The sequence below is a fragment of the Chelon labrosus genome (genome assembly GCF_963514085.1).
Source record: "Chelon labrosus genome assembly, chromosome: 11".
NCBI lineage: Eukaryota > Metazoa > Chordata > Actinopteri > Mugiliformes > Mugilidae > Chelon > Chelon labrosus.
This window is the reverse complement of record NC_140344.1, coordinates 1,239,783-1,254,925: the sequence shown is the minus strand read 5'-3', so window position 1 is coordinate 1,254,925 and position 15,143 is coordinate 1,239,783. Positions and strand designations below refer to the sequence as shown.

Here is a 15,143-nt window from a genome sequence, read left to right as displayed (position 1 = left end):
TAAAACTGAAGTTCCTGGAATTAATCCTCCTTGTGAATTAGTCCAAATACAAAGTAATACAGTATATAATTCAAGTTACACGTCTGTATTTGCTAGATAAAAAGGTTTTGTATTTGTATTGTATTTTGTAGCTATGCTACCTGTTCTATCTGTAATGTATGGTCCAAGCTTATAAATTAATAAGTACAGCACAGCACGCTTATATCCAACTCTGGAAAGAGATAGAATTGTATAAGTAGTCTTTCCATTCTGTTTTGGGCTACTGTGATATAACACAAGTTAAACAAGTAAATATTTGCCATGTTTACTGAGGATCAGTAGGCAGAGCGGGTGGTCCACAGGTGAAACATGGGCTTAGCGGTTTGATGAAGACTGCCAGGTGAAGCCACCAACTCTTTCTCACACTCCTCTTATAGAAAGGGATGTGAGCCAGTTCATAATACTTCCTCTGGTTGCACAGGGGATGTTTCACACCTCTATTACTGGCTGCTGTGTTTAAACAAAAAAGAAACTCGGATTCAGACACCCACAAGCTAAGAAACAAGTACCTTTTCCTCCAGTCTATTAGAGAGATACTTATTACAAAGAAGACACATTCCTTTTCAAGGTCCCTCAACAAGAAAGATTATAGTTATCACTGACGAAGAAGAGGCAGGCTACAGGGAAGAGGTGGCTCGGATGGTGTCCTGGTGCTAGGAAAATAATCCCTCCTTAAATGCTGAGAAGACTAATGAGATGATTATCAACCTGAGAAAGAGGAGAGACCCGCACGCTCCACTACACATCAACAGGCCTCAGGTGGAGCAGGTGAAGTCCTTCAAACTCCTTGGCATCCACATCAGCAATGAACTCACCTGGACTCACAACATGCGGCCGATCATCAAGAAGGCTCAACATAGACACTTCTTTCTAAGGAAAAAGATTATCCTCCAAACTCCGGAGCAACTTTTACAGATACACAGTGGAGAGCATCCTGACAAATTCCACCACAGTGTGATATGGGAGCGTGTCATTAAAAGGCACAATTTATCTGTGAAGCAGTCTTCCCATTGCTACAGGACATTTACAACACCAGAGTCACAAAGAGTGCACAAAACATCATCAAGGAACGCACGCACCCACAATACACATTGTTTGTGTAGCTTCCACCATACGGCAGGAGTGTGAGAGCAAGGTCAACCAGACTAGAAAACAGTTCCTATCCATTGGCCAACAGACTACTGAACCATCATTGATTGACTGCAATTCTGAACATTTCAAAAAACTTGAATTTCCTTCGGGATCAATAAAGTATCTATCTATCTATCTATCTATCTATTTCAACATTTATCTGCACATATCAGTGACAATGTGACATTTGCACATATTTTTTGCAGGTTTGTGCAACGTAAACAATATTTGCACATTCCGAATGTCCTACCACTGTGACAGTATTGCAAAACTGAATTGTACCTTATATTCCGATTATACTCTACCATTTTGTACATAGCACTTATTTCATTATTGTTTATTTTCAATGCTTAAAGTTTGTTTCCTTTATTTTAGTTTAGTTGTTGATTTTAGTTGTGTGAAGAGTTTCATTGCTCAGTGTAATCTTTGCTGTGAATACGACAATAAACGTCTTAAATCTTGAATTCCAACGGCGCTCGGATCAATCTCATTCATTTATCATCAGCCGATATTTCACTTAAATAACAGCCGGACCGAAAAGCAGATCAGATGATGCAAGAAAAGAGAAAGTACTAGTGGCTCCTTACATGCTGTGTATGGTGACATCAGCTGCCAAGCATCATCAGAGATGAACATCTACCTGGTGGAGTCAGTCATCATTCAAAGTGGACAGACACTTGTTTTTTGACAGAATGACAGAAGCTGCTTTTCCTTTTCAGGTCCAAGCAGTATGAGTCTACCTCTGTTCACCAAGCACAAATGTAGATGGTGAGAGACTTTTCAGCACAGCAGGTTATAGACATTATATATTGTAGACAAGAAGAAGACAGTTTTTGATTCCTTAAAACAGCCTACTGGAGTTAAAAGGAGTAAATAGATGAGACTATTTTGTTTCTTCTACTGGCCTACTTGGATTTATTTCTGTGGATTCAGTATACTTATTTTCAAATGTGTTCTGGCCACATTTTCCTTTTTTCCATTTTTTTAATTTAACATATTCTACTATAATTGTTCTACTTTTATGTGTTGTACATATGTATGCTGTACTACCACTTATCAACTGTCCAGTTCAACATGAAAAACATGATTGTTATTCTTAACCCCTTATTGGAACTACATACATAGAAATTAGTCAAAGTAAGTATGTTTTGAAGCGGCTTCAGACCAACCCTGTGATCAATACCGGCCAACATCACTTCCCACAATCTGTTGCAAAAATACTGATCAGAACATCCCAAAAATATTCCCCATTTCCAGTTTTTAGAACAGGTTACAGAGCAGGCCAACACATCACAGGATGTACACATTACCTATGACATAAAGGTGACTGACGAGACCAGTGAGAATCACAACCTAAACAACATGTTCCTGTTTATGGAAGTAGCCTTTAAAACATACAGTACACTGCAAACTATGGATGTTCATAACCTTATCCATAATGCAATACCACCAGGATTTAACTACCAGCCAGAGGATAAATACCTATTTGCCAAAGGTCCCTGCCAACAACATAGTGGGATATATACAGTATACAGAGTCAGAGCGTAGTCAGAAGTTTTACTTCAGCAAGGGTTCAAGTTTGTGAGGGATACTGACTGAAGCCAACTTATGTAGCAGCACATTGGTATGAGTCTGCACATGACGCAGACATTATGAGGGATGGGGTAAAACGACTTACGACCGATTTTGTCAGTAAAAACTGTGGTACATTTACGAATTCTTTTCTGTGTATAGCAGCTTAAGGTCTAATTGACTCCTGTCCAGAGGATTTGGACCGTTCCTCTGCTAGCATTAGCAGATGACTTTTCATATGAGTATGCATTGCAGTAGTACATTTGTTGTATTTCAGGACTGACTTCTGCATGTCACAGTAGAATGGCCTTCATCTTTAGTGAAGTATTTCTACACACTTGATGAACTGCTGCTAGTTTGCTGCAATGACCCACTGGGCTCCTCTCCTGTCTGAAGAGGAGCTGTGGCCAGGTTCAGAAAAGTGCCTGGCTTTGCTCAGTGAACGTCCAGGAACCCTGGTTGCACACTGAAGGTGTCAAGGGGGACATTAGTTGCTTGAGATGCTTTCATTTATTTTGTCCAGCTAAAGAACTTTCCCTCATTCACTCTGGTTTCCTGGAAAACATTCAGATCACACTCCAGAGACTGAAGGTCTGCATTGTAGAAAAACAAGTGTGAACTACATCAGATGTCAAGGAAAACCGTGCACATACATATTTTCATCCAGCGTGGCTGCCTCAACAGCTGGATGGCATAATCAGACATCCCCTAACATGGCAAGATTAGTCATTAGCTGTTCATTATAGCTGACTTCATTGTTTGTCAGTACAAATAACAGTAAAAAGCAAGACAGCAAAAACTGAGACTGCCGTTCTGCTAATGCATTTGAATTTTCGATCAAAAGACAACAATGAGGCAGACGCTATTGAATCATTATTTAATTTGTCTTAACAATGTTTATTTCATAGAGTCTACCTTTGTGATTAGCTTCAGTATGCCACATTGGAGTTTGGTCAATTTTAGCTTCAGAAGAATTTCTCTCAGAATTTTAGAGTAAAGTTGTATCAAAGGTAAGCACACCGTCTCCCATCACTTTTGGTGTCAGTGTGGCAGACGGGTTATTCTTCAGTTTTGGTGCAACCTAAATTCTAATCTCATTTTCCCACCAATCAGAAATACCCTTCCTGCACATCCAACTCGACCTCATGACGCATTCCTCCTATTGCAGGTGTGTTCAAACCACATCCCATGGAATATGGCCCATAACTTGAGAAAATTGTACTATTTAGTTTTAACAGTAGGTGGTGCTAGTTTCTTGAACGTTGCAGCTTCTCCACCAAACAAGGTTAATTAAAGAAGAAATTTGCCACAGGTGATTAAAAATTGCAGAACCAAAGAAACGCAAGATCATTTTAGACACAGTGGGAAAATTTCTTCACGGAAAACAAGGAGAAGTGCGTGTGTTTGATATGCAATGAAACTGTTGCTGTTATGAAAGAGTATAATATGCCACGACACTATGAAACCAAATGTCAGGCCTACACTGGTGCTGAATGAGAGCAGAAAGTTAAGCAAATGGCAGCTAGTCCTCAAGCTCTACAATCATGCCAACAAAAACAGGAAAAATACCACAATCGGTAGTTCTTAGCTCCTCAACACATTGCCGGACACTGTAAACCTTTCTCGGATGGTGACTTCATAATAGAGTGCTTCACTAAAGTCGAAGGATTAATGGGTCTGGAAAAACAGGCAGGCATTCAACAAAGTCAAGAAACACATTTGTGCTACAAATTGAAAACTCGTCGACTACACATCTTTTACCTGTACTCACACTGTTCACCCATCATCCTGATTAAGAAGCAATCCGAAGCTGCTGTTTTGTGAATGAGCTGCCAGCTGTTTTTGTAACAAAACAAATTAAATCTGTTTAATGGAAAGCTGTGATGCATGCGTTTTTTTTTTTTTTCTTAAAGCATTATATATCAAGCACAATTTACCTACATTTACTTGCCAATATACCTCACCTGAGTAGCCCTCCCCCTTGGTGGGTGGCTGGCTGCAGTATAGGTCACAAGCCACGCAACATACACGTTAGTGTAGTGAACATTATTTTAAAGGATGCAACATCATGACGATTGTGAGGTGATACTGATAACTGCTCTGTGAATTGGCCCCATAGGGCTGTGAGACTAAGAAAAAAATGAAAACATAAGGGCAGTGTATAATACAACATTTCTTTGCAACTGGTGGAGGCAGAGCAAAGCACAGTATTAATCAAACAAAAACACCAGTGTGTCTAGCGAAGTATGGTCATCCTTAACGTGGCTCCACTCTCAGTACGACACGGACTATGCAAACTCGCAGTCAGTTTGACCAAAGGGAGGAAGGGGACTCTGGGGCATAGACTGTCCTTTTTCTACAGTCTATCTCCTATTGGGGTTTAGCCCCTTTAATTCTGTGTGACAAAATGCCAAAACATATGTTGACACTATCTTGGCCTACAATTAATTCTGCAGAGATGAGATACAATCATTTCGATACGAACTGATGCTTAAAAACAAAACACTGAGTTTGTCCTGGCATGCTGTGCTATCTGCACATGGGCTATACAACTAGTCATCAACTCAGATGACTGCACAGATCGAGGACACACACACACACACACACAAACACACAGTCTATCAAGAGTCAACAAATCAACACAAGACAACTGCCATATCAAAGGGAGCAAATCGCTCTTTTCCCGAGCACCTTTGGGATTATCTGGAGATTAACCAACGAGACACAGCCAGAGTTACAGGTCTAGTTTGACTGCGATTTTTGAGGCTGCCTCTACTTACCTACACAAAGTCACCCAATATGTGACATCAGACATCAGATCCTGTGCGGTGACGTATGTGTATGCCCAACATAACTTTCTACACATCCAATGACCTGGTTCACAGCAAAACTTAGACAATGCAGCAAAGCCAAATATACACCGATCAGACATAACATTATGACCACTGACTTGTGAAATGAATAACCACCTATTAGTGGGCGGGATACAATAGCCAGTAAGTGAACATTTTGTCCTCAAAGTTGGTGTGGTAAAAACTGCAAAAATGGGCAAGCGATTTGAGTGAATTTGACAAGGGCCAAATTGTGATGGCTGGGACTGACTGGCTCAGAGCATCTCCAAAACTGCAGCTTTTATGGGGTGTTCCCGGTCTGCAGTGCTCATCCGTCAAAGGTGGTCCACTGTAAAACAAAAAAGCTACTGTAGCTCAAATTACTTAAGGAGTTAACATAAGTTCTGATATGAATATGTCAGAACACATAATGCATAGCAGTTTGTTGAGTATGGGGCTGCATATCCAGAGACCAGTCAGGATACCCATGCTGACCCCTGACGTGGGCACGTTAGCATCAGAACTGGACCAATGGAAGAAGGTGGCCTGGTCTAATGAATCACATACATGCCCAGGTGCGTGTGAGTCGCTGACCGGGGGAACATATAGCACTAGGATGCACTATGGTAAGAAGGCAAGCCGGCGGAGGGAGTATGATGCTTTGGCAATGTTCTGCTGATGGGTCCTGCCATCCATGTAGATGTTTGACATGTACCACCTGCCTAAGCATTGTTAAAGATCATGTACACCGTTTCATGGAAACAATATCCCCTGATGGCTGTGGCCTCTTTCAGCAGGATAATGCACCCTGCCACAAACCAAAAGGGGTTAAGGAATGGTTTGAGGAGCACAGCAACAAGTTTGAGGTGTTGACCCGGCATCCAAATTCCCCAGATCTCAATCCAATCGAGCATCTGTGGGATGTGCTGGACAAACAAGTCCGAACTACAGAGGCCCCACCTCACAACTTACAGGACTTAAATGATCTGCTGCCAACTTCTTGGTGTCAGATACCACAGCACATCTTTAGGGGTCTAGTGGAATCCATGCCTCGATGGATCAGGGTTGTTTTGGCAGCAAAATGGGGACCAACACAATGTTAAGGAGGTGGTCATAATGTTATACCTGATCGCTGATCACTGTATAAACCACACAGCATACAGTGAGATATCTATGCATCTATCTAGTGTGCATACAGCATAGTTACACTATACTGAAAGATAATTTATTCTCTACACAACTCATTTATTACAGCACTGATATCTTTGCACCACTTGTATAAATTCTTTGGTAAAACAATTTCCTTGAAGGATTAATAAAGTATTCTGATTCTGATTGGTATAGGAGACAAAATTCTTTGGCCAGGAAAGACTCAATTCAACATTGAGGAGCTTGAACAAACTTTAAAAAAACAACAATAGCAAAGCTATCACAACAATGATATAAAGGCCATACAGGTTTCATACAGCTGTCCAGGTGTATGTCTAGGAGCATGCAACCAAAACCTTGCAATGAGGATCTAAACTGATTAAGCAATCTGCATACAGAGCACAGATGACACATGAGTTAACAGCAGAATTAGGTATGGTCATCTCCTCTTCGAGAACTCAAATTCAAAGCCCCACTCATGGTATACGTTTTTTGGCAGTACAATTAATCTTCACAAATCAAACACACAAAACTGACATGAATAAAGGGAACATAAAAAAGCAAAGCATTTTATTGAAAGACTAGAGCCAAAGTGTGTCCTTTAACAAGGCACAGAGAATTAAAACATTTCAATTAGATAAAAAACTAAACACTACATCCTTTTACCTTCTCACCACTGAGGACTTTCTTCATATTTCGGCAATCAGTGTTGTCCACCTCCTCTTGCTCTGTTGTCATGGTAACACTCTGGCCAATTCCTGCTCCTGAGTCCAGTGTCATATTCCCAAGCTGCTCTGATGAGACCAGCTCAGGGTTTGGTTGGTCCTCAAATGGGCTACTGCGAGGGGCCCCTAATGTCAGGATAGGGGCCCCTGACTCTTTCTCAGTGTTTACCACTCCTGTGGTCACAACATCCATTTTCTCCTTCTTAGTTTTCCCAGACACCCCATCTTTGTCCTTTTTCACAGGAGGGAGTATACGGGAGGGTTTACTAGACTTGTCAGTTCCCTTAGTCGGAGTAGAGTTGAGGTTCTGGGGTGGCGGGTCACCAGGTGCCCGGCCCTGAACCTCCTTCTTCGCTCCATCTGAGACTGGGACCTTAACACTATCCTTAGAGTTTTTACTACGCTTTGATTTAGATTTGCTCTCCTTGCCCTGTGTGGCAGCTACAGGACTAACAAACTTTATATTGTCAGGTAAAACAGCCACAGCGCTGGGAGGGGCACCCATGCCCCCTCCCTCCTTACTACTTGACATCTCTAGTTTGTCCTTCTCTAAATCGGCATCAAGGTCAATAATTAGATTGCCAACACCGATATCCCACTCATCACCACTGTCATACGCGTCCACCGCGTTGGAGTCCACACCTTTCCCGCCTGCAGGGCCGCTGCTGAGGGACATCTTAGTAGGAGCGTCCCGGAGCGCCACAGGAGGGCCACAGGAGGGCCGCAGGAGGGCCGCGCTCCTACCAGCCGCAGGATGCCTCCTCAGGGGTGCACCCCACGCTTCCTCCTTGCTCCCCACATCGCCTCCTGTAAATAAGACAAACAGATTAGACGAAGAAGACCACGTCAAAAAACCAAAACAAACAAAAAAGCAATTTTGCTTCACACATTTAACAGGTTTTCTCTTCTTTGTGTTGTTCACACACACACACACACACACTGGACAGGCATTTCTGTCACACTGCTGCTTCATGGCATTTTTAAAACGAAAGACAAATGAGTTTACACATATTTCAGAAGTTGTCACTGGAAATACTTTTTTACTGCAGCATTTTTTCAGTTAATTCCCATTGGCTGAGTAGCAGGCTTATAACAAATGATATTCATAAAGTCATTTTAAGACTTGTCCTTCCTTAACATTTCACATCGTGGAAAACCCTGTTAGCCCTGGGTAACACTTGGCCTATCTTGAAAAGACAGTTTAACCACATTTAAAAATACCTCCATAAATACACTGCCTGGCCAAAAAAAAAATAAAAAATCACCACCTGGATTTAACTAAGCAAATAGGCAGGAGCCTCCTTTTGGATAATTACCGCATGGTCGGTTATCTTTCAACAAGTTATTTAACCCCAATTGATGCAATGAGTAGCTTCTCATTTCTTAAACAACCATACTGAAAGACACATCCCGTGGTCGTGGAAAAGATGGTCGTCTGTTTGAGAAGGGTCAAATCATTGGCATGCATCAAGCAGAGAAAACACCTAAGGAGACTGAAGAAACTACTAAAATTGTCCAACCATTATTAAAAACGGGAAGGATAGTGGGGAACCTGCGCATCATGGTAAGAAGAGAGGCAGATGAAGTGATGCACCCATCATGCCTAGTGTCTACTGTACAAGCCTGTGGGGGCAGTGCTATGATCTGGCCAGGTAATTTTACTTCACAAGAAAACTCAACAGCCCTCCCACTTCAGCATACGCCACACATGCTAAGCATTGTGGGAGATGTGGGAGACAGACGATGCTGGATGTCACCCAGTCATTTTGACGACCGTGTCCGTCAGATCACGAGGTTCATTCAGCATGCACCCACACACAGTATGCCGATCTCTACCACGGAAAGATCAGCAGTCACACTGCAAATATTAGCATCTGAGAGCTCACATAATGGCCGCTAGCATTTCCGCTTTTTCGCATTAACAACGCCCACAACCCATTTCTAACCAATCGCAGAATAGTTGCCGGACACCACACGAGAAAATATGGCTGGCTGATGTGTCGTGAAGAAGCTGCGAGAACTCCAAAACGAGGGCTGCAAGAACAAATTTCTCACTTCCCACGAAGTAACTAGCAGCCTTAAGTGTCAACAATAGTGTCTATAATAATGTGTTGGGGTAATCAGCTACGTAAATACATGAAATAAATCAATGATACCAATGAACCAATGTTATGAATAGCGGCATCCATATTTAGGGCTATGTTTTAAAAAGTCGACTTTACGATACAAATCGATCTTCATCCGAAAGATCTGATATCAATTCATAATTTTTTTATTTTTATATTGTTTTTTTTTTGTTTGTTTTTTTAAATACAAACCATTACCTGCATTGTCGCACTAGAAATATCTCTGTGGTCTCGTGAGAGTGATTCGCACAATAGATCTCATGACACGGTGCAACAAGATTAGTCTACGTGTGAGGAAGATCCAAAACATGACGGAAGCTACAACCCAGAGAGCACCATAAGGCCTGAAAGTTGACTAGATGACCAATATGACAATATAGAAGAGCTGCACAAATGTGCAAGATGCGTCAACTAGAGGTAAAATACTGTGGAAAAAACACAAATCTCTGAAACCAATGACCACATTAGTTTTAATTTTAAATAAAATTATTTTGAAACTAGCATATCCTTAAATGAACTGACATGGAACTGAACTGGGAGCATGTGAATCTGAATCATACCTATTCAGGAAATCAGAAACAATACCGAGCCCTAGGATTGCTAGGTTGAGGTTAAAGTTAGATTTCATGTTGAAATATGTTGACAAGGTTTTCACATAAAAATAAGATTATCCTTTAGTAACATGACCAAATAAATCAATATAATTTCAATATAAATCAATCAATATAATTAAAAACAAATAACAGAAGAAATACTCAACTAATCTAAGTAATAAAGGATGGAGTAATCAAACAGAGAGAAATTAGGACCTTAATAATGTTTAAATGTCTATGTCTATTCTTAATTAAGTTATATCAAACTACTTTCTGCAATCAGAATAAACTGTGTCCTAGGACCAAAATTCCTGAAGTATAATCGTATAATCATTTGTTGGAGCTTTATCATTTTGTGGTATAAAAGAATTCTTTGCTGGCTCTACTTTTGGACCAGACCAAGCAGGTCGACCTTTAACCCATACTGACAGGAGTCTCAACACAGACTATTCAGTCTGCCTATCATATGCTTATCGTCTGCCTGAGGCTCCAGGTGGTCAAACAGGAGGGGACAGAGCTAATCTGTCTAATAACAGGACTTTAGATGCTCTGAAAAAACACACAGTGAATTCCCCAACAACACTGAGACAATACTGAAAACAAATATGGAACGCCAACAACATATAGGAAAGAGAAACAAATTAATTTGTTCAGCAGATAGACTTCTAAGACAAGGCAAAGATGAGGACAAGAATAGGTGGATTGCGCTATTATTGGAGAAAAGCATGTTGAAATGAATGGATAAATTAATGGGAGAATGTAGTCAGATCACATGACAAAAACATCAAATTTTTGTGGTCTTGACTTGTAAAAACAGCCTTCTCACAACCACGACATACCAGTTTACTGGTTACTACTTTTAATCATTCAACCTTTTACTTAAACATTTCCTAATCGTAGTACATTCAATGTGAAATCATGACACTTACAAAATGAAATCTGAGCCATCCAACCTCCAAACGACCTCCAAAGTATTTGGACTACCAGTGATTTTGGTCTGGTCCATGGTAGGTGGTCAGTATCTTGGAAGTGTGTCTGTATCCATTATGTGTTAGATAAAAACAAATTGATTGTTTTTGATCACACATATGGAACACATCGAGGAAAGGTTTGGACATACAAATGTTTGGATGACTCGTGTTCGGCAAAATTCCAGCGAAGGTTTCAGTCGCCATTGTTGAAAGTGAAGCAGGAAGTAGAAAATGAAGCAAGAAGTAGAAACAAAAATTAACCTGACTGGCAAAAAAGACACAGCGCCGACTAGCGTTTGGGTGGTGTTTCTACAGAGCGAGCCAGATGGACGAGTGCACAAATATAAAGGGCTTGCACCAGTGCACCGGCTATGTGCGTAAGTTACGGCGCCTAGGTCCCGCAGGTCCCTTCATACGCCACTACTGAGTGTGATGCTGAATAAGTTGGTGTCTCTGGCCTGGAACTGCATATTTGTCATCTGCAGAGCTTGTTTCAAAGCAGGACTCCATCGGTTTCTGTCTAATGTCTGGCAAAAGAAGCATCCATCAATGGGGATGAGAGTAAACAATGCTATGCATCAATGTATTCCATGCAAGTAGATTGCAACTGCAGAATCAGTTACATCAAATAAGTTAACGCATTGTTTAGGACCAATATGAAATCAATGTGTTGGTAACCCAGGTTGAGTTGCGATTACGTAAGGAATTTATTTATTTATTTATTTATTTTTCAATTTTGCCATTTCTCATGAGCATGTCCCATTTCTTAAATTAATTTTTTGTCATTATTTTTAAAAGGTATCTCATGTTACTTTTAGTGCTGATCTCAGTAACACTTGCCTCACTTTTTCCTCTTTGAATCTGCAGTGATTTCATATTAGGCTTGTCTGGAATCAAACGACAGATATCCATTGCAGCAACAGAGAAACTTAATTTCTGAACAACTCCAAGGAGTTCAACTGCTGACCCTCTGGTGTACAAACCAACACACTAATTCCTAATAGGCTTGTGTAAAAATTACTGAGTGGATTAGCTGGCGACATCTAAACTACAGAGCTGTTCTCAGATCCGACTTTCTGCTCAACGGCCTCTAATGCCACACTTAATTAAAGGCAGTGAACTGGCAGGACCTCCCAAAGGCACTTGAGACCGAACAAGCTCAGCCAAACAGTCTTTTCAACAACAGAAGGACAAATCATCTTGGCCGTTTCGACGGAAACTTGGCCTGCTCAATTCCACAACTCAGCACAGACAAGCTGGAATGCTGGCAAAAAAAAACATTCTGGCTCTGCTGGGCTATATACTACATGTCCCAGACAGGTTGAATACTGGCCCTGGTTATTAACAGGTTGTCAGGCATGTTAATGATTTACATCAGGCTGTGCTACACTGTATGAGGAAAATGAGGCTGGAAAAATGCCAGCTTCAGCCGAGTGACTGCTGCTAAACTGGCTCTGGGTAAAACTGATTCTATTTGAACTGGCACAAAAGTACACTATATAACATGTATAACTTTAATTTAGCTAATCTTTAAGCTGTAAACTCAACAAAGACGACTGAAAGATTCAACAATAATTACGCTTATCAGTTACCTGATAAAAGTAGTAAAATTATTTTAGAAACATTACGCCCTTCTCCATTCTTATATATTCTGAGTGCTGGGTAATCAGCATATGGCCCAGCCATACTAACTAGGGTTATTCCGATCAAGTTTTTTTTGCCCCCCGATCTGATACCCTTTAAATATTCAGCATCGGTCAATCTGAGTCCCAACCCGATTTCGAATAAACCCCTGCAGATTCATAAAGGCTTTTCTTATTCTCCTAGATCCCATACGCGTGACTGGAATTGTCCTGTCAGTGCTGTCTATAACAAGTGTGAAGGTGGGTAGGGAGATGATTTCCAGGAATCATATTACTAAGGAGCATAAAGATTGGACAATGGAAGAAGGTCATGTGGTCTGATGAGTCCAGATTTACCCTGTTCCAGAGTGATGGGCGCATTAGGATAAGAAGAGAGGCAGATGAAGTGATACACCCATCATGCCTAGTGCCTACTTGTGCCATCAGGGAAGAAAATCCACTGATGGAATAACCTGGTCATTCAGTATATTCAGGTAGTCAGCTGACCTCATTCTTTGGGCACATAATGTTGCTGAACCTAGACCTGACCAACTGCAGCAACCCCAGATCATAGCACTGCCCCCACAGGCTTGTACAGTAGACACCAGGCATGATGGGTGCATCACTTCATCTGCCTCTCTTCTTATCCTGATGGGCCCATCACTCTGGAACAGGGTAAATCTGGACTCATCAGACCACATGACCTTCTTCCATTGCTCCAGAGTCCAATCTTTATGCTCCCTAGCAAATTGAAGCCTTTTTTCCAGTTAGCCTTACTGATTAGTGGTTTTCTTAAGGCTACACAGCTGTTCAGTCCCAATCCCTTGAGTTCTCTTCACATTGTGGTAATGCTCTTACTTTCACTATTAAACATAGCCCTGAGGTCTACTGTTGTTTCTCTTTGATTTGATTTCAACAAACATTTAAGTGATCACAGATCACGACCAATCAGAATTTTTTTCCCTCCACATTTCTTCCTTAAAGACAATGGTTCCCCACTATCCTTCCGGTTTATAATAATACGTTGGACAGTACTTAACCCAATTTTAGTAGTTTCAGCAATCTCTTTAGACGTTTTCTCTGCTCGATGCATGCCAATGATTTGACCCTTATCAAACAGACTAACATCTTTTCCACGATCTTTCGACATGGTTGTTTAAGAAATGAGAAGCTACTCATTGCATCAGTTGGGGTTAAATAACTTGTTGCCAGCTGAAAGATAATCGCCCATGAAGTAATTATCCAATGGGAGGCTCGTACCTATTTGCTTAGTTAAATCCAGGTAGCGACTTTTCTTTTGGCAAGGCAGTGTATATACATGCATACATGCATGCATGCATGCATACACACACACACCCCCACCCACCCACAACAGATGAGCGGAAAACTTCAATCACACATCACTTTACGCACCACAGTGACACACGCAAGCAGGTACTTTTTTTTGCAGCTAGCCTACAATGGTTTCAGGTGTCGGTAGTATAAGACATTTTCATCAGGATGAAGTAGTGGTTACTACCAACAAAAGAAAAGCAGAAAGACTAACTGAGAAGCCAGCAGACAGACCAGCAGAGGAAGGCGTAGGAGCACAACTGCTAGAAAAGTCATCCACCTCTAGTAGGGGAGGAGCCCAGGAAATCAATATGCAGCATAGCCATCAACAATCAGATGGTCCCTCCTCAAAATCCCCCAAGTATAGAGAGAGATTCATTCAGTATGGATTCACATGCACCATCCTCAATGACGTACAGCCGGGCTATTCAATTGGCGTCCCCCGGGCCGGGACTGGCCCCTGAGGAATTTTGTACCGGCCCTTACAGTGTCGTGTAGTTATTACATATGGGTAGTCTGATACAGCGCATGACTATGGCCAATTGTACATTCTCTCGTGCAGTAGGAGGTGGTATGCACACATTTAAGTTGGACCTATATTTCGAGGGAGCGCACATGACCCATCAAAGTCGCCGATCGCCATTCAAGCTCTAGTGCAACGCTCTGACCATTGACTGTACATACGCCTGGCTCTGGCCGCTCTGACTTTTCTTTCAAGCATGAAGGTTGGCTAACAAGACAAAATGTCTCTCTACTTTCAAAAAAGAAAAGTTGACTCCGAGAACAGGCAGTTTAACAACAAATGGACAGAGAAATACGTGTTTATTGACCTTGATGCGAATCCTGCGCCCTTAATCTGCAACGATTGCCTCGTCGTGTGTAAGGAGTATAATTTGAGAAGGCATTTCAACCAATGATTTCAACACAACGCATGCTAACTTTAACACAACTTTCCCACCGAGCTCTGCCGCTCGGAGGCAAAATATCGGGGCTTACATCTTGTTATGAGCAAAGACATCGCATCATTACGAGCGGCTGTACGAGTAGTTGAC

At 41.4% G+C, this 15,143-nt stretch overlaps 1 protein-coding gene across 1 annotated transcript in view; it reads right to left on the bottom strand.

Annotated features, from left to right (window-relative positions):
- Positions 1–15,143, bottom strand: part of LOC311495062 (zinc finger protein 609-like) — a 33,891-nt gene that overhangs the window by 11,911 nt on the left and 6,837 nt on the right. Inside the window, exon 2 of the mRNA XM_084554373.1 lies at positions 7,389–8,254. Coding sequence (XP_084410499.1) covers positions 7,389–8,123 — 735 coding nt within the window. The 5' untranslated portion in view covers positions 8,124–8,254. The remainder of the gene's footprint in view (positions 1–7,388; positions 8,255–15,143) is intronic.